Raw genomic sequence first — 22,851 nt, forward strand, 5'->3', positions numbered from 1 at the left:
ATGCTTAGCAGCCCTCGAACACCGCTGAAGCGTGTTTAACGTAAATCACATCGCTCCCAGCCCAAAGCTTCCGGCTCTATACATTGACAGGGTCAGGCCCGAGTGTGGACTCGCCCAGGCGGTGTGCAATCAGGCACCCAGCAGTGGCCAAATGGGGAAGAAAAATAACCCCACTGTCATTTTTCTGTATTTATCCCCCACCCTTTCTGTCATCCGTGAGATGAAAACAGCTTCTTACGGTCTGAGCCCAGTTTATTTGCTACAGATTTGTTCTGCCACATATAATTTTCCCCAAACAAAAAAACAACAAACAAAGCTGACAGTGGATGTCTTTGTCTTTGTGTAAAATGCTTACACCTCAAAAAAAGGACAACGTGATCAATTTGTGGGTTTGCAAAGCTTTCCATGAGTTGACTCAGGATTCTTATGCACTGGCAGAGCTAGAGGGGGGTCAGTGGGGGCACTGCCCCTAAGGTGCAAGGCCCCTAAGGTGCAAGGCCAGATTGTTTCTCATTTTCCAAAAAAAGACTTTTTTGATGTTTGGGTTTTTCTGGAGATTTTTATACGATTGGCCCCCAAGATAAAAGTCCACTTTATGACCACAATGATCAGGATTTTCGCTTTTATCACAATATTACTCCAAATTTTCCCATCAGGCTACTATTTCAAATCAATGCTAATTTGAACCAAGTGCCACATTTCTCCGCATTTTGAGCTGGCACTATTCCCAAGACTCAAACTTCTAAATTCAAATTCATTTGAACTTTTAAAGTGCCTTTTCAACTGGAGCACTTTATCCAGTCGTTGGTAATTCCTGCTTGAGGCTCCAGACCAATCTGTGTCTGCTTCTTGAGGGCTAAAGTCGGGGATAGCAGCTGCACATCAGCTCTAATTCCCGGCTTGCCCGCCACTACAGGAATGAATGGACTCAACCTCTGGCTGTGGCCTTCTCAAACAAATGCCCATTCAACTCAATACTATTCTAATTCATTCATCTCCTGTCTTCTGATAAGCTGTCCTTACTTGATTGACAATTGCTTCACACATCCCGTCTCAGCAGTCACACAAGTGAAATAAAACGTCAACCACTCCTGACTACCTTAAGAGGAATTGCGTCGTTAGTATTAAATCACTTTTTTTCAACAGTTCACTTTTGAAAGTTTTGGGGGTCAAACCGCAGCATACGCAGCCTGTCATGGTGCCTCCCTCCCTCCCTCCCTTTATCCTCATTGCGGCAGCAGAGCCAGAAGCTGACTGCATCGGTAATCCCTCATTGGCCATGCTGAGTCCCTGGTCAGGAGATGCTTTGCTGTGGAATTCATCAGCACATCAAACCAAGGGCAGCACTTAGGGGAGGCTTCGTGTGCGCCAGACAGCTGCTCATGTTCTCCCGCTGCTATTAGTGAGCATGTGAACACACAAGAAGCAGAAAGATACGCATGGATTGCGAATTTGCTTGTAGCTGAAGCTGCCACGCTAAATAATAATGGGCTGAAGGCGTTAGATGTTGTTGACAATGGTGGGTGGGGCAAGTACTCCAAAGGCATACTTAGGTGTTCAAGATCCCCTCACTTGTGGAATTGGTCCTGGTTGGCTAATCCCGCCCCCTCGCTGCAACTATTCCCTCAACCACTATAGCTGAGTGAGAAAAAGGCCAAAAGATTTGTACAGAAAGATGGGAGAAATAGTTGAGAAGAAGAAAAAAAAAAAACAGAACTGGAGGAAGTCAACGTGTGCGAGTTCACCTGTGATGTGTGTGTGTTTATGTTGATGAAATGTGCCGTCCTCAGCAACCTCTGGTTAAAAAGAAATCGGATTAGCTCTCCTCTGGGAGAGAACCTTCAGGAATGCAGATGACGGATTGCGCTGTGCAGGTTTCTCAACCGGCCTCACAGAGAGCCTTGCATACACAAACACACACACACACACACACGGTTTTGTTAGCCACCCAAGGGCATTTTATTATTTCATTCATAAAAAGTGAATTGTACATGATGGAAAAATAAATAAATTCATTCATGAAATATCGATATATATTTGAGCTATTTCAAAGACCTGTACAGACTCGCTATTTTGGTCCCACTCGGTCAGGTCTGGAAAAGATTTGTGTGAAATAAATCCTGCAGCAGAATCTGCAGCAAGTCTTGCAAACTGTAGCAGCCGCTGCTACGTTGCGTTGATGCTCATGCAACTGTTTTTTGTCTTGTTTCTTGTGCAAAGGACCGTTTGCTTTAGACAAACATATCTTTGGTATACAGAATAGAAATGATCAGAAGATAGCGTGTATGAAAGAGCTCGTTATTGAAAAGACAAACGAGTAATTGACCATAATGATGACATCATTCAGTGCAGCGCTCCGTTTCAATGGGCCATCTATTTGTGATCCATTTGTCACTTCTCCTTTGTGTTCTCTTCTAGACTGGCATGGCGTTAACATATGATCCTGCTGCAATGCAGAATGGGTAAGAGTCTGACCTTGGCATCTTTTAATACACTCACGTTCTTCCAAATGGGAGCCAAATCAATACTCCTGCCATACATAAAGATTAATGTAGTGCCTCCAACTGCTTGTTTGATTAAGGTAATCAATACCCAGCTGTAATATAGTAAGTTTTTCTTTGAAAGGGTCAACTAAAGAATGGCAGAGGGGCACGGAAGGAGAAGGTGTTTAAATAGGTTTGCGTCGTGCGTGCGTGTTCTCACTTTGTCACCCTGCCAAGATATAATGCTCTTGGATAAAGGAATGTCCCAGCAACATGTTGAAATGTACCCTATCATACTTTCAACCAGAAAGAGAGCACCGAAGCTTTCTTCTTTTTTTTTTTTACCTGGCTACAAAGAGGGCTACGGAATACAGTGCAGACTTCAGGTTAGGCGAATGGAGACTGTTGGACTGGAATCACAAAGTCTCCGAATCTTAGGAATGAAATAAAGCAGCATATCAGTGCCCCCCCTCCCCACCCTTCTCTGAAGCTAAACCTTGTCTCCTTTAAATGCATGGACTTTTCTCCAAGCTTGCTCCTTAATCCAGACAGCCGCAGCATGGTGCTATGGCGTGTTAAAGAAAAAATCGTTCTCCAATGACAAAGCTCCATTTGATGTCGGGAAAAAAAGAAAAGAAATCGCTGGCAAACACCATAAGGCACTTCAAGGGACAGTGTGAAGCGTAATCTAAAATATGTTGACTATATCCAGGGTTAAACTACACTGTGTGTGTTTCCACCCAGCAATACTGATTTATAATCCAGTTTGCCATCCAGTCAAGTGAAGTTTATTTGAACCTTGCAGATCCTGTTTGCTTTTGTGGTGCTGCACTCTTCTTAACATCCCTCTTTGACTCTTGTCAGGTTCTACTCCTCGCCTTACAGCATCGCCACCAACCGCATGATCGCACAGACCTCCATCACGCCCTTCATCGCTGCTTCGCCCGTTTCCACATATCAGGTGGGCCTTAATACTACACTGCATTACGGAAAATGGCCGCAGATTGTATGTACGTGAAATTGCCGGGGCTTTATTTGTCTGTGGAGATAGGGAAAAGGGGACAGGTTGCAAAACAGCGTGCGTTCTCTGATTATTTCTTTGCCTGCTCCAGCTGTGCACAATGACATCTGTTTCATAGGCGCAAAGCACAACAGGCGTCTAAACAAAAAAAGGAGAGAAAAGGAGAGAAAATCACCTATCAAGTAGCGCGGAAAAACAAACTCTCCTCCCATCTCGTTGCGTGACCTCTTCCGCACTCTCTAAGTTAATACGGTGAAGGATTTGTTCATTTTGCACAGCAGTACAATTGCGAGCACTTGCACGGTGAAGCTCCATATTCCTCATCGCTGTGATCTGTGAGGCTAATGAAACAGAACAGAACAGGATCGTGAAAATTGCCTCGCTAAGATGTCAGGAGTGTTAACAGTTTTCTGTCAGCCCGCATTTCACGCAACAGCCTTAGCAAAATCTAAACATGCAGCGCCATCGCCACTATCGCTTAACATTAGTGCTGCTTGGTATGCGCGAGAATAGTGCGACAGAGAGAAGGGGATGAAGGATAGGTGGAACAACGGGGGCGACAGATGGAGAGACAGGAACGTCGGGGGCAGCCGGCCGGCCGGTGGTTGCGGCAGTGGCGGCGGGAGCTCCAGTGCTACAAGTCGGCGGGATGGTGTTGCTGAAGGTTGCTGCGCCCCCTCCGTCTTTGCGGCGGCGGCGGCTCACTTGATTAAAACCCGTCAAGGGTCTGCGGTAGAAGGATGGGGAGACGGGAGGGGGAGGAGAAAAGTGGGCCAGTGCGCGTCTGTAATCCGCCATCGGAAGGCTTCCCAAATTGATTTATCAAAAACAATGGCCGGGCTTTTGAGGAATATTAATCCTTGCGGCGGCTCCGCCACCTCGCCAGTGGTTTTGCCCTTCAGCCAGTCACGGCGGCTCCTTCATCTTCTGAAAAGCCAGACAGAAAGGAAAGACAAAGACATTTCAAGCTGCCTTATACGCACCCCGCAAGATCAATGATACTCTCTAATGATTAGTTGAAGGAGTACAAAAATGTCCATTTATTCATCTGACATGCATCAGTCCCTCCATCAGTCCGTCTATCTATCCTCCATCCACCCACCAATCCATCCATCATTCATCCATCCATCCATCCATCCATCCATCCATCCATCCATCCATCCATCAGTCCGTCTATCCTCCATCCACCTACCAATCCATCCATCCATCCATCAGTCCGTCTATCAATCCTCCATCCACCCACCAATCCATCCATCATCCATCCATCCATCCATCCATCCATCCATCCATCCATCCATCCATCCATCCATCCATCCATCCAAGATGGTTGAAGGAGGTTCATCCACGGACACAACCTCACCTCGTACCTGATCAAATGAAACCAAATGACTCACTGACTGTAAATGTAATCATATCAAACCTAAATAAATCATTGATCCCCATCACAAGAAAAGCAGACATGTCATGCTAGCACATAATCAATCCCTCTTTATTTGTCCATCACTTTTCATAGCAGGTGGCTAGCAAAGATGAGCTCCAACCAATCATTCCATTTTAAAAGAAGACACCAGCCATCTCCTGACCTAAATAGATGAGTCAGCTCAATATTGAATCAATTCTCGCAGTCCCCAGCCACCGCAGACTGGGAAATTTCTCCTCATCATTGTCATCAGCATTAATCTCGGAAATCCTTGAATAAAAACCTTCTCGGCAATATCGCACTCTAGTTTACATTCGAGGGATACGGCAGGAATTAATAAATGCAGTCATTTGGGGAACAATTGTGTTTTGTGGTCTGTTCATAAGCACAGTGGTGCCAGCCATCTTGGATGCCATTAATAGTCCATGCATTGTGTTTCCCTACGAAAAAAAAATGAAGTGTCATTACCCCTGCCGGTGACACATATGCTTTCATCTAAGTGATACAAGTGTTTTTCCTTCCAGCTTTATATCCAAGCACTTTATCAGCGACATGTTGCCACAGGCGTTGTTATTTTATTTTTATACATCAATCCTTTGAACACCAAACAATAACTTCTAATCTCCTCCTCACCCCTAAGCGCCTCCATTTCTGACACTAAATTTTCTTTCTTGCTGTTTTTTTTTTTTCCCCGCTCCCTGCCACAATTTTCTGTGAGGAGCTATTACTCATCAGGGTCATTGATAAGCTTTTTCTTTTATAAGCTGCTTTTTGTTGACCTCAAGTGATTGAATGTGGACACGTAGAAAGCCAATCTTGGAGTGGACATTTGCAGATGGACTATCAAAGGAAGATTGCATGGAAGTGCATAACCTGATATTTGTTCCGTCCATCCGCTTTAGATCAACGTCTAACAATTGATCTAAAGCCTTAGAGGTGTCAAAAGAATCAATTCATCGACAAATAATTGATTATCAAAATAATCGAGTAATTGTTTAAAGCCATCTTTTACCCTAGAGTGGTGGAAATCTTCCAAAATTATTTTGTTTGTTTTTGTTGTCTACTGCCTGACATATATTGTCAGAAATATCCCGACATTTCCATTTTCAAATGAACTCTGCCTGTCTTAGTTAGGTAGAGCCGTGGAGAACAAACATTGCCTCTCTAAATCAATAGATTTGGCTTAATTTTGTTGAGCATCATGCTTGTTTAGATGCCAGTCCAAATCACGATTTTGGGTTGACTCAGAGGATTTATTGCTCTTGGAGCAGATTATTCTGTGTTTGTCTTTGTTTAATCAAATCATTTTAGCAGGATCAGTGGCCCGCCTGTGTGTTTGTCTGCTCCAAGCTGTCTAATTCTCTGCAGTGCATCTCAAAATGTGCTTGTTGCTGTCAGTGGCCGTATATTGGTGACATTGCATGTTGTGATGCTTGGCATCTCTTTAAAACTTTATCTGGAAAAGAAGAAAATGGTCTTTTCCATCATGGAGTGTTGTCCCATGACTTCATTTGGAATTCATGGTATTATCATAATAGAGAAAGGCTCTAATTAATGAAGTCTATGCACCAGTCACAACGTTCATAATAATGAGGTCTATTGTCTCAACCACCTGAGGTACTGTTGTGAGTCATTTCAACTTTTAAGCAATTGAATTGTTTAATCCCCAGACAATTTCTGAATCTCGGTTTAGGTACTTATAGTGTCTCATTGTAAACTGTATGTTCCTCTCTCTAGGTCCAGAGTACATCATGGATGCCTCATCACCAATATGTTATGCAACCTACAGTAAGTCATCAATGATTTATTTGTATTCAGTAGCTTCCCATGAATGGCCACCGGGGTCGATTTAAATGAACATTCAACTTTGGGTCAAGAGTGTAAGGTCACTTGGAGGTCACGCAAGATTGCTAATGGTGAAGAAAATAAGACCTCAGCGGCAAAGTATTTTTAGGTTGCACCTTTTAATTGATCCTAGCGGCATAAGTGTTGTTGTTTAGCTCGATAAAGGTTTTAAATCCTTCTGCCAGAGGCTTTGCTTGGGGCTTTTTGTGTCCCCTGAAGCACATCTAGTGCACTTTGTTCTCCTCTTCTCTCACTTCATTCATTGAATGTGAGTGGGAATCAGTAATAGCTTCACGTTTGATTCCTTAATATCCTCTTAACTCTATCACAGAAAATGATTACCATAATAGATGCCTTTGTTAAAGCGCAGTGTGGAGCTAGCGGTATTGAAGGAAACGTTCCTCAGAGGAGCTCTCCGCTCCTCAACTTCTACCTGAGTCACCCCTCTTTGACTTCCTTGATTTTAAGTACAGATGCAAACCATCACACTTCGGAGAGCCCCGCTATGCCGATAAACTTTTAGCAGTGTGAACGTAAACGTCGCGTGGCTCATTTTGAAGGACCTCCCTTATCAACTGCAGTCTTTTGTCCAAGCAGTGGTGCAGGATCGTTTGGTTTTGGCAGAAACTTTGTCAGTCTGCGGTGTAGATGTTCAAGGTTAGGGTTACTTACCCTGGCAATGAACAATGACGCTTCAGGATTTTTTCCCACATACATTATGTCAAAAGAATACATGTAGTCAATCTTTTTTTTTTTTTAAAAATACACCCCACGCGCCACAATATAGACCTGTTTTTAGTTGGTCTAAATTGTAGTTTCCAGTCATGCTTAGCAGATCAGATGACATGTTTTATGAGTAAAACTCGTTTTTTGACTTGAATGACTCTCTTTTTAAACCTGGGCATTGATTCAATGTGTCAATCGCATTCAATGTTAGCAAAGCCTCCGAGAAAATGGGTTGCTGGTCCAGCACTAAGTCCATGAGTGCTTTCAAGCAGTCACATGATGCTGCCTGCTGTGGTCATTTACCACTCAGACCTATCCTTCTCACTCCCACTCCTGCTGTGGGACAGTGAACATGTAATCTGGACCCAGCATGTCACCAAAGCGGCCGGCCGACCAACATACTCTCAGCAGCCGCTGCCCTCCAATCCGCTCTCTCGCTACCTTCAATGCGCATGAACTCCTGACTTCTTTGTCTTAACTCACTCTGTCTCCGCTGCGTCAGAGCGTCTGAGCCTGCTTGCATCATGCTCTGGTTTTTTTTTTTGGACAATTATTGTAGTCAGCAGAGAGCTACCGTTGCAAAATGTGCTTGTTTTGAAGATTGGAATAGCACTTAGTACATGACCCAGATGAGGATAGACCATCGGTGTGTCACAATCACGTTAAGTGGCTTTTTCCTCTAACCGCCATGTAGCTCCAAATTTGGAAAATCCCAACAACTCTAGTCAGTGGCTTGCGTTCATGTGCACCAGATCAAAAATACAACCAAAATGATTTCTAGGTCAGGTCTCAACAATTGCCACTCTGGGACCCGTATTTTTTTGTCACTGCAAAGTAGCAACCCATTTAATAGAAGAGAAGAACAATGAAACTACGTACCTCTGAAAATACATGTAGAGTAAATTTTGAAGGGCTGTTTTATAGGTGAAGTTTACCTCCAATAATATTGCATCTTTTATGTGGCTAACTTGGTACAGCGCACTCAAATACTGCCATGTATTTTTCTATGAGCTCTCAACAACCTACCCAAAATGGGCTTTTAGGTCCCGACCCACGTGTTGACAGTCACGAGCGATGCAGTGCAATTTATCAGCCGGCCACTCAGCCATGAATTTAAAAAAAGCCCTCCATTGATTGATGACGTCGTCATTTTTATTGTTGTGTTGATGCATGACCATATGCGTGATTCATCACATGCCAGTTATTCCCATCCAGCCTGTTTGACTGTCTGTTGTCCATCATCCAACAATATGTCGTGAGACCTCCTGAAAGCGTTGGCACATTGGCATGTTGCATCTTCTGCACCGCTTTTTGTGCCAGCAGGAAAACAGCCATGTGTCCATATCCGTCCCCATGGCCACTCCCCCATTGTGTTGCTATGACTTCGCCGACACCAAACGGCTGCTCGGCGCTCACCCTGGCTATCGCGAAGCATCAGTGCATGATAGCTAGCAAGCTGTCTGGCTTTATGGCCCAGGCTTTACAGTATGTCTGCTCCCAGCCCCCTGAACTGTGAAAGGCCCCTTACACACAAAGCTTGCCAGCATCTCATTGAATCACAGCAAATTAGCCGAGCATTGGAGCTCACAGGGCTACTCAAAGTATTTCCTCCTGACTTGACCGGGCTGCAATGTTGAAAAGCCTTAAATATATACAATTGTTAGACGAACATTTAAAACGTCCGCTAAAGGTCTTTGTTTTCATTTCATCTTAATGAATAAATTATCTCGGCCCAAATAAGCATCATTTACTTTCATTAAACGTGTCTATTAAATTAAGCTTAGCAGGTTGGTTGTTTACCCGAAGGAAGGAAAGGTAATTCATGAATTAAAAACCTTGCTAATTAGCTTCTGCTCAGGTTCTATTGTATTGTGTTAAATGGTTTGTTTTTTAAATCAAAATAACACGGGGAAGATTAGGTTTAGTTTTGTTTTGCATGACAACCGGAACCGTTGTTCTTTTGCGATGATGCTTTTAAATGGGCATTTTTGTTTTGACAAATACACCCACCGCATTCTACAGGCGGTAGTAACTGTAACAATAAGGTTCAATTCTTCATTGTACGACTTTTGGGTTAGGGTTCAGTGGCGTAGCCAGGAAGTTTTCCAGTAGGGGCCACAGGAAAAAAAAAATCGAACATCACCCACGCCGTTGGCTGATCGTTAAAACAACATCCGGGTCCGGGAGGCAAACGGTGAATGGATAACATCGCCCACATCCAATAGCGCAAGCACATTGGCGCGAGACCGAAAGAAAAAAACGGCATGAAAATGAAGAAGCGAAAAAGCTCGATTTTTTTTTTTTCCACCGGGGCGCAGGGAGTCCTAACCGGGGCCCCGGCTCGCCCCGGCTTGTCTACGCCACTGCTCCACTTGTCTCCCTTTTTGTAACATGTGTTTTGTTGTTGTTGTTGTCAGTCAGCAGAACTTGCAAGCAAAAAAAGACAAATGGAGTGCACAAAACACACATACTGCTCGAAACGCATCCATAGGGCTAAATCTCCATTCCGTCCAGATCAGCAGTCACACACAAATTCTCCCACTTCCAAAGAGCAAAGCGTAGCCACGACGCCAACCAAGCGCAGCATCGCTGTCTTTCCCCATGACTTAGCCGGACCCCGTTTTTTTTCTTGTTTTTTTTCCTTCCCCATCTCTAAGAAGCGTTTGCGCATTTGCTGGAGTGCATCGGCCCTTACATGCCCTAGGTGAAGTATTGAATTCCTCCGCCCCGCCCCGACCAGTTCTCAGTGCCAGTTAGATGCTTGCCGGGGCCTCTTGGAATCAGACCGTAACTATCTCCTCTAATCAGACGGAGAGAATCAGTGCACTGTGAGAGACCCCTCTCGGTGCTTGACATTAAAAAGACACCGCGGGGATAGAGGGAGGAACATTGCTGGAGGATTTGACTACTCTGCTTCTCTCTCATCACTATTTCAAGTGCAGCTATTGCATGACTATCAATAAATAACCTCAGCGCTATAATCTTGATCATCTTCATGTTATTTATTGTGTTATCTGTTTATTTATTATTTATTCATCACTCTTACTATTGATTGTTAGAATTTTTGCCTTCTTGTTTTTATATTGTGTCGCGTACATGTATGTCTATCGTGTTAGGTGTCTCGTCACCGTGGGATAGAGAAAAACGTAATTTCGGTCTCTTTGTGTGTTGTGACATGTGGAGAGATTGACAATAAAGCTGACTTTTTTTTTTTTTTGATCATTCCGCACAAGATCTGACACGATACCAAAAAAGGGCGGCACGAGTGGGAGCCATCCATCATTTCATCGTTCATTTTGCACGGCTTAAGACTCCGCCCATTAGGCTACCAACCCAAAAAGTGCGCATGGTTCAATGACCCTTCTATAAAATCACCCACCATTGGCTTATTGTGTCTGAATCTGCTTTTTGTCCATATATGGAAGTTGGAGGAAAACTTCCATCAGAGAGTCGAAGCCCGTGGAGAAATAGATCCTCCTGCAAAGACATAGTGTTACACGCTTCATCTTGCATGCATAACACCTTGATCCTCTCACACGCACACATGACTATGCATCCATCCAAATGGCGTATTCTCCCCAGTAAGAGGGCTTTGATAATGACCTCATTACCATGAGCACTTTGGTTTGATTAATGGAATGTGTTTGAACACAAACTATCACCGTTAAGCTATTGCTTCCAACTGCAATATGTCACCGGAATTGGAATTGTAGCCAGCAGTACGTTACAATTGACAATGTTGCGCGATTTGAAATTGCATTCCCTGAGATATTGCCGAATCAATGGGTGGCGACTGATCTCTTTCAAATTTGTTGAGGACAAATACCTGGACAGTCGTCAAATGTCGACTTCGGACTGTCTTGGCCTTTTTTGAGCAGGCAGGTTCAGACTGAGCCGATGATATCTTTTAATCTGATCCAATTAGTCATTGTAAAATGTCGGTCTGCTTCAAATGTGCTTTTTCTTCAAATATTCAAATTGAAATGACAAGGTTTGGAAAATACAGTTTGAAGGTCTCGCTTGATGTTATTATTCAGCCTGGCTTATTGTTACTCTTAGATGTTTTTCCACAGAAAAGACGTTGTCTCACCTTGACCAAAAGCTAAAAAAACCACCAAAGGCGAAATCCCCTTAAAAGGGAATTTAAAAAACTGCGACGTAGTACATAGCAGACATATGGTATACGTACATCTCATCGTCCACAAATGATCTATTTGTCCTATTTTTGACTTCTCCCCAGTATATTGCAGGCCACCTTCCAAGCAGTCATGAGCTATTTGATGTGAACCCTCAATTTCTCAAGTGTCAGTGGAGCGATTTGGAAATAACTTGTGTGTGTGTGTCTCCTACAACGTTGCTCGTCGTGGAACAGCCATTTGCTCCGAGGGGGGATTCATGCTGCGGATTAGAGTGAAAAGCCCCCCACATGCTGCTTCTTTTTTCGGGACTTACATGAATAGAAATGCGCCTGAGGGTGGTTTCTCTGTCCACAGTCAGCAGACAAAGGTGGTTATGAGCGATTTCTTTTTTTTTTTAACACTGCATGAATAAAACACACAAAGGATGTGAATGTACACACACACACGAGTTGTTTTGGCAAATATGATGAAGCTTTCAGGTAGACAACATTGCACTCTTGGCATCCAATCTGGCAAAATATTTAATAATCAATCAGTTAGAGGAATCAAGTAGACATTGGTTCTGAGGGAGTGATGTTTGCAGACATGTGCGTGCCACCTTCACACGCACCCATCCGCCGACATCGGGCTCCGAAGCGCACGCTGAAAAAGTCATTCAGAAAAACGTGTTGAGAGAAGTCAGGCTTCTCTTTCATGTCGATTACAAGTGACGCATTGTTTGACTAAGACTCGACGTTTGGGAGGATTTGACTGTAACGCATTCCTCGCATGTGTTGTGAAAGATTTTCCAGCTGCCTCTGCGGGTCAATTTGTTTTTCCTGTCTGAAGACCGGTGTCCGGTCTCCGTTGCCTCGGGCGATCGAAGCGAGTGTGAGGAAATGATCACCTCTAGCAAGCAGCAAGATGCCAGGAAACATTTGAAGCCATGATAGAGTAGATATGCCCAAGGCATCATGTTGGATGTGTTCACCTACAGCAAAGGAGCAGATAGATCAAAATGATTGGATGCTCACCTCCAGCATTTTAGATAGTGATCAAATAGGATCGAATGAGAACAAGATGTATTTTTTATGAGGTCACCGCTCTGACATTTTCTTGAGGTATAATTGGAGTTATTAGGAATGTTTTGCATAGATAGCTTTTTTCTTTTTTCCCATTTACTGTCCTTTAATCATATTTGCAAGATAATGTTAATTAGACTACAATATCATGCAGAGCTCTACTTATTTTATAGACAAATGATACTATTTATAGTCAGTGAGGAGAGTTGGGGGGGCGTCGTGAAATATCCTCTTCTTCCTAGGAGGGCATGAGAGAAAATAATTGAGAAGCACTTCTCTAAGTAACATACGGCGGCGAGTCTTTTTCACGAGGTGTAGGTAGAGCTCGTGCTCATAAATGAATCAGTCAGGCAAAACACCTGCTGTGTGCGTGACATTTATCTGCTCTATTGAGCGTGCGGTGACAGAGTGTGCAAAGCATCCGATACTGATCAGCAATCCATCAGTCCTTGAAAACGCTTTTCACTTTTAATTGGCGCCCATTAGAAAAAACACTGCGGGTTGTAAAATGTCTTATTTACTGTACATTGTCTTGGGCGCTTGAGTGTATCAGTGCTTGTAAGAGCCCAGGGCCCGCTACGGCGGTGATCAATATCATCTTAATGGTGACAGCTTTTCCCCCCCGAAAGGCACATATGTACGCACACAAAAGAGAGACGTCGAAATGTACCTTGGCATTCATGTCTTTTCTTTTATAGTCTGTCTGTTCAGGGACATAAAACCATACAGACACATGCACGCACACAAAGTGACGCCACCACCATTTTCTCTCTCGCTCAGACACTCCCTCTCACAAACACGGGAAATCGAAATCACAAATCGGATTAACTCTACCCTGACACGGCGGTGAATTAAGCCCTTCCGTTGCTCTCCCATCGCCGTTATGAAGGCATTGTCAGCGGCTGAATCGGTTACAGGTGCTACTTCCTTCCTTCCTTCCCAGCTCTCCTCCTCTCCATCTTGACTTTCTTGTGCTGCCCATAATCATTGATGTCCAAATCAAAACAAGAAATAAATAGGAAGGTTGTACAGCGTTTCAAATGTACCGCCGGGTACGAGTCCTTCAATCGCTTCTATGAGGCTTTTTACCGGGGACCTGGAAAATCAGATAATCATAGGTGTCAAACCCGAGGCCCGTAGTGTGCATTCATCTGCTAGCCGTGTCAACATACGTTACAATATCATTGACATCATTTTATATATCGTTCATTCGCATATTTACTCAAGTGTAGGTTAGTGTAGCTCCAAAACTCAGTCGGAAAGCGAGGCCCCCCTTGTACTATTAGACGCCACTCTGCTGAAAATCCTCCATTGTGTTGAATTTGCCCACACACAAAGTGAGAAGCGACACAAGCTGAGCTGTGGAAAATGGCTTGAAGGCTTTACGTTCCTCACGGAGCATCGGCATTTGGAATGAAGTACTCCGGTGACAGGGAAAGAAAGAGCAACATGTTTCCCTTGTGTTCCTTGGCAGTGCGAACGCTTCCAGCATTCTCACCCATCCATTAGGGAAAGATATGCCGAGCATCCAAGAAAAGATAGCTGCTTAGCAATCAATGAGCCGCACCGGCTAGTATTAGTTCTGCATCTGCAGTACCTTGTCTTTCTTCCTTTCAATTTCTTGCATGCACTAAGACGTTGTGCTCCGTTTGGTTTGTTGATCCAGGGTGCAGTGATCACGCCAGCCATGGACCACACTATGTCCATGCAGCCTGCCAGCATGATGGGTCCCCTCACCCAACAGATGAACCATCTGTCCCTGGGCACTACAGGAAGTGTGAGTAGCCCTTGCATGTGGACTGATCATCTTCTTTTACATTATTAAATTGCGGATAGACTGGAATCTATATCTTCTATTAGGATTTGAAAAAGAATTCGATTTCAATCTTTCCGTGAAATATATCCTTGGTCAATATTGGTTGACATTGTCAGAGAGGTGACAATATTGTGTTCCTATGACTTTGAAATGAGTGTCAAATGTTTGTATTGAATCTCATTAGATGAGAAAAAAAATGAACCGTAGGAGGTACAAAGGCCTTAACGTTGAACCACAACGTGCGAGTGAAACAATACTGAGCGTTTAGCGACGTGTCCGTGATCGTGATGGTCCTGTCCTGTCCCGAATGACCAAGCATAATCTGCCCCAGCTGTGCTAACAGCCAGGATTAGACATACTCGAAGCTCATCCACAATGATGGCTTTTGATATCTGATCATTTGTACAAGAGGAACAAGGTAAAGGCAGTCTTGAATTGTCTTTGCTTCACCACTTTTCTGTCTGCTCCATCGGTGAATATTAGAGGTGAAATCTGGGGGATCATCCAGCAACCATATAAGGCAAGCACCTTATCTGGAAAACACAGGCAGTGGTGTAAACGAAATCAGTTGATCATTGAACCGTAGCGCTTGGTGAAAATGTGGTTGAACTGTGAAGGCCAGGCGCCACACCTCAGAATACTCTTGGCTGATCCGCAAACTGTGTATGGTTGCGGCTTTCCTCCTCCCGTGGAGAAAAGAATCCGACGGCCCTGGTTTGGTGAGCGGAGCTTTCCGAGAAACCTGTCTTGTTGTTGTTTGCTCTGTTGTGAAGGACAAGTAAGGAAAACGTCAAGAAAGTGTGACTCAGTGCTCGTCTGTTGGTCACTGCGTTGGAATGTGGCTTTTTTTTTTTTTTTTTTTAACCCACCTCAAGATGGTGGAAATATCTGATGGATTGCAAACGACACCCCCAGTTACGTATTGAAGAGAATATGGACGTACGCTCATTGTCATGATCTGTGTGTAATTTGGGGCCAGGAAATTGAATCGCATTGTCTTCCCTTGGTATATTGAAAGACTTTAAAAGTGTCAAATATCAAAAAACGTTCTCTTTAGAACACCGTCGGTGTGAATGTCATTTCTTCTGACTTCCTCCCTTAATGTGTTCACACCAGGCTTTATTGCTTGTAAACGATAAAAGAACAATGTCGCCCGAGCGTCTGTTAGTTTTTTCACAGCTCACTAAATCTCATATAGATGCAAAACGGCGCTCCCTGGCCGGTCGGTGTCGGGTCGCGCTCAATCAAATAGTTGCCAAAACACAACCTGCATGAGTTGTGTGTGTTGACTGTCAGTTACTTCTTAACCAGTATGGCCTCAAACAACAACTCCATTTTCTTTGCTCATTTTGAGCAAGATGATTGCGGAATACTAAGGCACCTTAGGCGCACGCGCTAGTTATGGATGACAAAGATCTGGGTGATTCATTGTGTCGCCTATTCCCTCGCTCATTTATTTACCGCCAGCGAGGTCTCAACACTTAGCAAGAGTCTATCAGTCATGCGTTTGGATTACAGAGTGGATGGCGCTTATTCGCTCCATTCTCTTTTGTTTGGCTTTGCGTGCGTGTTTGAGTGGAGGCGACAGTGTTTGACATGACAAGAGGTGACCTTCACTCCATCCACCGTATCTATCTATCCTTTTTCTGTCATCCTATATACAAGCCATGTTTCTGTTGTCATGGTGACACTGGTAATTGACAGCTTCAATGTCCACAGAAGACAGATTTGTGTGAGGTACCGGCCAGGTTCCTTTATTGATTATATTATATTATATTATATTATATTATATTATATTATATTATATTATATTATATTATATTATATTATATTATATTATATTATATTATATTATATTATATTATATTATATTATATTATATTATATTATATTGTTAGTGCTGCTTAAATAGCTTAACTAATGCTTATGGTTAAAGGGATAATTGTATTGAATCTTCTTGTTAAAGCGAAATTAAATTCAATATGGAGTTCTGCGGCCAAATATAACGTTTCAAACGGACAGTCCCCTTTTGACAGGTACATTCCGATATTGCTAATTACCTCTTCCTTCACTTCATTTGCTTTCATGCAGCCTTCACAAGTGAGTCGGCTGAATGGGTAAATGGGAAGGAGGAGATAAAAAAAGAGACTGAGAGAGAGAGCGAGAGAGAGAGAGGGAGAAATTGGTATGCATGATTCTGATTTGCCAAGGAGAAGGTCACTTGAACAATCTCATAGGAGGCCCTTTTAGATGATGGCAGGATGAGAGGAAGTGACAGGAAGGTGCACGAGAAGAAGGCTCGTGGTAATGTGTCACCAAGTCTGGCTATTCCACCTCAGCCCTTTGTGAGCGGGACAATGGAGACAGTGAGATAACCTTAAAGTCACCGAGAGTCACTCTCGCATAACAACTTCCCGTCTCGGGGCATCCTCCTGGCCGTGTATAGCAGCTACGTTGGGGGGGTGGGGGTGAGGGGGGAGTTAATCATCCATGTCTATGGCCTTTCGCTTCTCTCATTAGCAGCGAGCGGTGGAGCCATACCCGATCCATTAGCAACACCGCTCGTAATGACACTTCACCGGCACCGCCGGGCCTGCAGCCAAATAATGCTATTACTACATCCTCCATTGGACTGCTGTCACAAATTCTTACCATCGGTAAGGGGGAGGGGGGAGAATTAAGCAAAGAATTACACTTCCTTTTTCTGAGCTAGAGTGCGGAGGTAAAGAGGAAGCCCGGTGGCTTTTATCTGATTCCACATCCGTTTGGACTGTATTGCAGCAGTGTTATCATCCACGCTTCCTTGTCTTACACAATAGGAACAATTATTATGCATTGGTGGGGGAGGTCCAAATAGTCCATCATAAAAATAATCGAGGCCACACAGCAGACAAGGCATTCTTTAGATGCAGGCATGTTGTCATTAAAACACACAGACAAATCATGCCTGTCATGTTGCATGTGAAAGTGTAACCAAACCTGTGGCACATCTGTAAAACGTCCATCATGGTGCGAGCTAAGAGCCAGTTAAAAGGGGCATGGGGGAAGAAGCGTGACGAAAGGAATGGACGCCACAAGTAAGGGGGCCTTCCCTTTCTTCTCTTTTTGCTCCTCCTTTCATTCCCTGTAGCAGCGGCTTTTTTCTATTTTCCGTCTTTTTCTCAGTTGTGGCCTTGCATATTTGCCTGCCTGTGAAGTCTTGATGATACAGCGGGGCATTTCCTCTTCCTCCTCCTCCTCCTCCTCCGCCGTCTCCTTTTTTGCTAGTTTACCTCACATGCTCCTCCGTTTGGCTCTCATCTAGAGTGCACTGGTATTCTTTTGGCGCCCTCCAAAGGACATTGGGTGAACAAAATTGAGTTCACAGTAACACACAAGTACCATCATTATGAGCCACAATAAAAAAGCAATCATCAATATTCCGACAGCGGTTTTATCATTACCTTCATATACATATATTGCTCATAACATATAATACACAGTGCATGAATAGGAATAAAAACAAATCATTGATAACAAAATCAACTATGACAAAGCACCTTTCAATTCTGCATTTCCTTGTCTCCGGTCATTTCCTTGTGACAATTAAAACGGGACTTTTATGCAGCTCGCCAAAATCCACCTCCACAATTGTGGCTATAAAATAAGAACGCAAAGACAACAGAGACTCTTGGCCTTTTAGCCACATGTTAGTGTGAAACGAAAAATATACCGTAATTTTCAGACTATAAGTCGCACCGGAGTATAAGTCGCACCAGCCGTAAAATGCCCAAAAAAGCGAAAAAAAAAACATATATATGTATATAAGTTGCTCCTGAGTATAAATCGCCCCCCCTCCACCCAAACTATGAAAAGAAACGCGATTTATAGTCCGAAAATTACGGTAGTCCTCTTGACTCTTTGCTTTTAAGCCACATGTTGGTGGTAGGAAACTAAAAATAGAGTCCTCTTGACTCTTCAGATCATTTTTTGAGTGATTGTTTGCAGGGATGCTAATGCATGTCATTTGTGTGTGTGTTTCAGTATATGACTGCCGCCGCCGCCGCCGCCGCAGCAGCGCCTATGCAAGGGACCTACATTCCCCAGTACACTCCTGTGCCTCCAACAGCCGTCCCTGTCGAAGTAAGACTTCCAGGCAGCGTGTGCTTAGAATCAATAATGGCCAGACAATTTACCAAAAGACTTACTTCATTACTCCTGACAGGCCAATCACTTACGCTGCCATAACATGAACCATTTCTGAACCAACTCACAAATAGCCTCTTAACAAACACATTTTTGAAAGCGGACTTTCAATTGCTCTTCTTTTACAAATAAATGCGCTGGCCCACTACCAATAAATAAAAATAAAAAAGCACAAGCCAAGCGAGCTGACTCAGAGGTTTTACGAGAAACCCTCTATCGCCATAACTTTAAAATTGTCCAGGATGTTATTACCTTACTCAGCGTGCTGACTAAGGCAAAAACTTTTACCTGATGTCCTCTTTTGCCTGGACTTTGAAATAACTTAGTATTCATTCATTTGGCTGGCATGCAATTTTCCAATGCATTTTATTTATTTATTTCTCTTATAGAGACCATCTTTAGGACCCAAAACCATCATTTCAGTTTTCTTTGAGATTTCAAAAATTCCGTGACATCCTTTTATACTTAGCGGGACATAGTAAATCAGAGTTTTCCTAGGATGGAATCTAGGGGCAGCAAATAGAATTGCTATCTCGGCATATAATATCCAAAACACCCTACTCCCTAGTATTTTACATTTAAGTAGCTTGTGGAGCATATGACAAATCATGAACACGGAAGAGTGGGAAAGCTGTCTGGCAGCTGACACTGTGGTCGTATTTAGATGGACTATCAGTCGTGTGTCAGATGACAGGAGCTCAAGTGAGATGCAGTGCAGCCGCCGCTGTCTCCCTACACACGCACACACGCACACACATGCTTAGGGATTGTAGGTAGCCGAAACACACACATCTATCAGCCACAGCGCTCTGGCTAGCGCCGCAAGCACAGACAATGACAGTTTCCCCTTGACAGACACATTAGTTTCTCCTCTCTTCTCCGAAAGCGGGCGGCAGAGAGATGTAGTCGTAGCGTCGCCTCGGGCCCCTGTTTACCGTTTCCATCTTCCTCACCAGTGTCCACTCAGTGGCGGCATTAGCGTCCCAGCGGATATCCATGCATCATGTGGTGTCTGGGGGGCTGATATATAGACAGTATCTTTGAGAGCTTGTTAAAAGTGATTGGCATGATGCGGCCAAACATAGTTGGAATATAAAACAGGTTGTTGTGAACAATTCAGTGAGGGGGGGGGGGGAAATATCCTCTTTAGCTTTGTGCATTTATTAAAAAGAAAATCTGATGGCTCACTCGCTCGCCGGAAAATGAATGGCCAGAGTCTGTGTGTTATTTCCATTTGTTTTCCAAATAACGATATGCACACTGGTGCGTCTGCACTGTACGTTTTTCCATTATGTCTGTTTGTCGTCCCAATTTCCTTATTAGCTTCATTATAAGATAAATGGCATTTGGAAATGGAAATGTTGTTCACTGCTTAAATGAACTGGCTTCCGCTGCCAATGAAATGTTCAAATTCAAGACAGCCATACCTGCTTATGAAGCACCCAATCAAATTCTAAAGCTCGATGGCCACTTTAATCCCATATTTATTATCATTATATATATATATTATATATATGTATATAATATATATTATTATTCTGAAGTTGACCCTTGACCTCAATGTGGGTTCTCAGGGAGTGGTGACGGATGGCTCCCCTCAGACTCCCTCATCACAGGAGGTGAGCGGCCAGCAGCAACAGATTCAAGTGGACGGCGGCGCCGACCACATTTCTGCTTACTCGTACCAGTCCAAGTAAGTCGAATGTGGAAAGGGCAGTTACTGTATTCCTTCTGTTTGTCGTTTCCGACCGCTGCACGACTCAATCGGCCAGATGATGTTGTGTAACAGAAATAATGAGTCGCAATATCGTATAGGCTTGTGGAATGCATGTGTGACTATGATCAATGGTTGTTATTGATGTCATTTTAAACTGAGAATTTAGGGCCAAAAAAAGATCTTTTTGATATGGCCCAAAGCATTTGAATTTGGTTGTCTTATTTATTTATTGTGACTATAAAGGGAAATGGCTTTTATTTGAATTTAATATACTGACTCAAATTACAATAATACAATAACACAGATAGTATGTATTATTAAAGTGGATTAAGCTCGACTTAATTATTACTCTATGAAATTGACTAGCTCTATTTGAACTTTGAGCTACTACGTCTTCACATAGTGATGACACAAGGTCAGGAGCAACTTGGGGTTCAGTATCTTGCTGGAGGACATTCCAACATGCTTCAGTTCGGACTTTAGTGACACGTGAAGGTTACGAGTTGAGACTTGCTTGCGACTTGCATGCCTCTGGCAGCAGCATTTGGAACTTTTCTGATTCTGTTCTTAGTCCCCAGCCTGGAAGGTCATCTTTATTGCTTTTTGGCTTGCTCTATTTTGATTGCAACTGTATCTTTTCTCTCTCCATGTCTTCTCCTTTCCCATCAGATAGCAACGGCCTGAGAGAATGTTCCTGTGACAGCGTTGCCTTGAGACATAAGGTGGCTGCACTGTGAATGTGAGGGGCGAATGTAGGGGAAGGAAAGAGAAGAAAAAAAGAAAAAAAAGAAAAGAGGAGATTGCTTCCAGATTGCCCAGGCACCAAAAAGAGACACTTTTTTCATTTTCTACCTGGTCAACTAGGAGAAAAAACAAAAAAAAACAAGGAAGCATTGGATGCTGAGAAAAAGGCTTTGGGATATTGTGGGGGCACAGTGCAAAGAAATGGAATTTTACCTGCCCAAAGGGCCGGAAGGAAGGAAGGAAGGAAGGAAGGAAGGAAGGAAGGAAGGAAGGAAGGAAGGAAGGAAGGAAGGAAGGAAGGAAGGAAGGAAGGAAGGAAGGAAGGAAGGAAGGAAGGAAGGAAGGGAATTTTCTCAAAGAAAATTCTCATCCAATTTAACAACAACAAAAAAAGCAAAAACAACAAAAAAAGACAGATAAAGACAAAAAAAAGGTTGAATGTGAAGTTTATTTTGTAATTAGAAAGAGGGAGTCGTGTTTGAGATACACACAGAGATTGTCTTCCTCAGATACTAAGCTAAACGTTGTTTTCAATATTTTTTATGTTCTAGTGTTAAATTTTACTTTTCTAGATATATATGAGAAAAAAAGTGTTTGTTTGTTTTTTGTTGTTTCTTTCTTGAATCTTCATGGCCTTAATTTGAAGGGCGCCAGTGACTTTTTTCCAAGTTCAAGTCTGACGTCTGGTCGGGGGGGGGGGCAACACACAACAGAAACAGAAACCAATCAGTATTTTGGACCACTTGGAAGGTTGGAGAAACTGGATGTGTCATTTAAAGAGGAAACAGAATCTATCACATAAGCTGTACAGATTTAATAGAGAAGAGCTTTTTTTTTCTTTTCTTTTCTTTTCTTCACAAGAAGAATGCTTTGATAATGATTATGTCAGATGTAACAATGTGTTAAAAGAACTAAATGCCTGTTGCGGAAAGACTTGAGCTCTGAAGAGATTTTTTCACCATGAGGAGGAAGAAGAAGAAGAAGAAAAAAAAAAGAAAACTATAAGGAAACGTCCTGCGTCTCGGATGCAGTCTGTCAGCAAAACGCTGAACTCGCTTTTTTTTATGGTCATCAATATTATTTACCAAGCAATGTTGCTGTCAATGACATTACAGCTTTTTATCTGCCACATTTTACATTTTTTTATGAGCTTTAAGATGTTTTTAGCCCGCTTTGCTTGTCACACTGCAAATCTTAAAAAGAAAAAACCACGAGAAAAAAAAAAAAAAAAAAAGTATAAAACGTACAAAAATACAACAACAAAAAATGGCAGTGAAACAAAAACAGTAGAGTATAGGAGCTTATGGTTGAGATCAATCAGTGCAAAAGCAATAGAGGAAATTGTTGACAATTTCTGTAGTCTTTCCTAGTTGTGGATCAAATGCAGCCCATGGACGGCCATTTTTATACCAAAGATGAAGATACACTCTGAACCAGAGGTTGTTGTTGTTGTTGTTTTTCTTTTCCCCGTCTCATTTTTACTTTCTGTTGGTTGTTGTTGATGTTGATGATGGTGTTGATGTTGATATTGCTGTTGTTCTCGTTGTTGATGTTGTTGCTCTCGTTGTTGTTTTTTCTTTTATTTGACCTTGACGGCCGGACCAGTCCTTAAGGATCCTTCATTAGACACGCACACACACGCACACGTCAAACCGTACTTTGATGCATGATGTGGCACCAGTGGCAGTTTCCTT

At 43.0% G+C, this 22,851-nt stretch overlaps 1 protein-coding gene across 4 annotated transcripts in view; it reads left to right on the forward strand.

The window, feature by feature from the left end:
- The window catches only part of rbms3 (RNA binding motif, single stranded interacting protein), a 120,692-nt gene extending 98,293 nt beyond the window's left edge, over positions 1-22,399 (forward strand). For 2 of the 4 annotated variants that reach the window (XM_061267421.1, XM_061267420.1), the window contains exons 8-14: positions 2,419-2,462; positions 3,348-3,444; positions 6,662-6,712; positions 14,362-14,472; positions 18,535-18,633; positions 20,271-20,389; positions 21,083-22,399. In XM_061267421.1, the coding sequence (XP_061123405.1) occupies positions 2,419-2,462; positions 3,348-3,444; positions 6,662-6,712; positions 14,362-14,472; positions 18,535-18,633; positions 20,271-20,389; positions 21,083-21,086 (525 nt within the window). In that variant the 3' untranslated portion in view covers positions 21,087-22,399. The remainder of the gene's footprint in view (positions 1-2,418; positions 2,463-3,347; positions 3,445-6,661; positions 6,713-14,361; positions 14,473-18,534; positions 18,634-20,270; positions 20,390-21,082) is intronic. The other 2 variants (XM_061267423.1, XM_061267422.1) reach the window with 2 other exon arrangements.
- The last annotated feature ends 452 nt before the right edge of the window (positions 22,400-22,851 follow it).

Source organism: Syngnathus typhle, linkage group LG20 (assembly GCF_033458585.1).
Source record: "Syngnathus typhle isolate RoL2023-S1 ecotype Sweden linkage group LG20, RoL_Styp_1.0, whole genome shotgun sequence".
Classification (NCBI taxonomy): Eukaryota; Metazoa; Chordata; class Actinopteri; order Syngnathiformes; family Syngnathidae; genus Syngnathus; species Syngnathus typhle.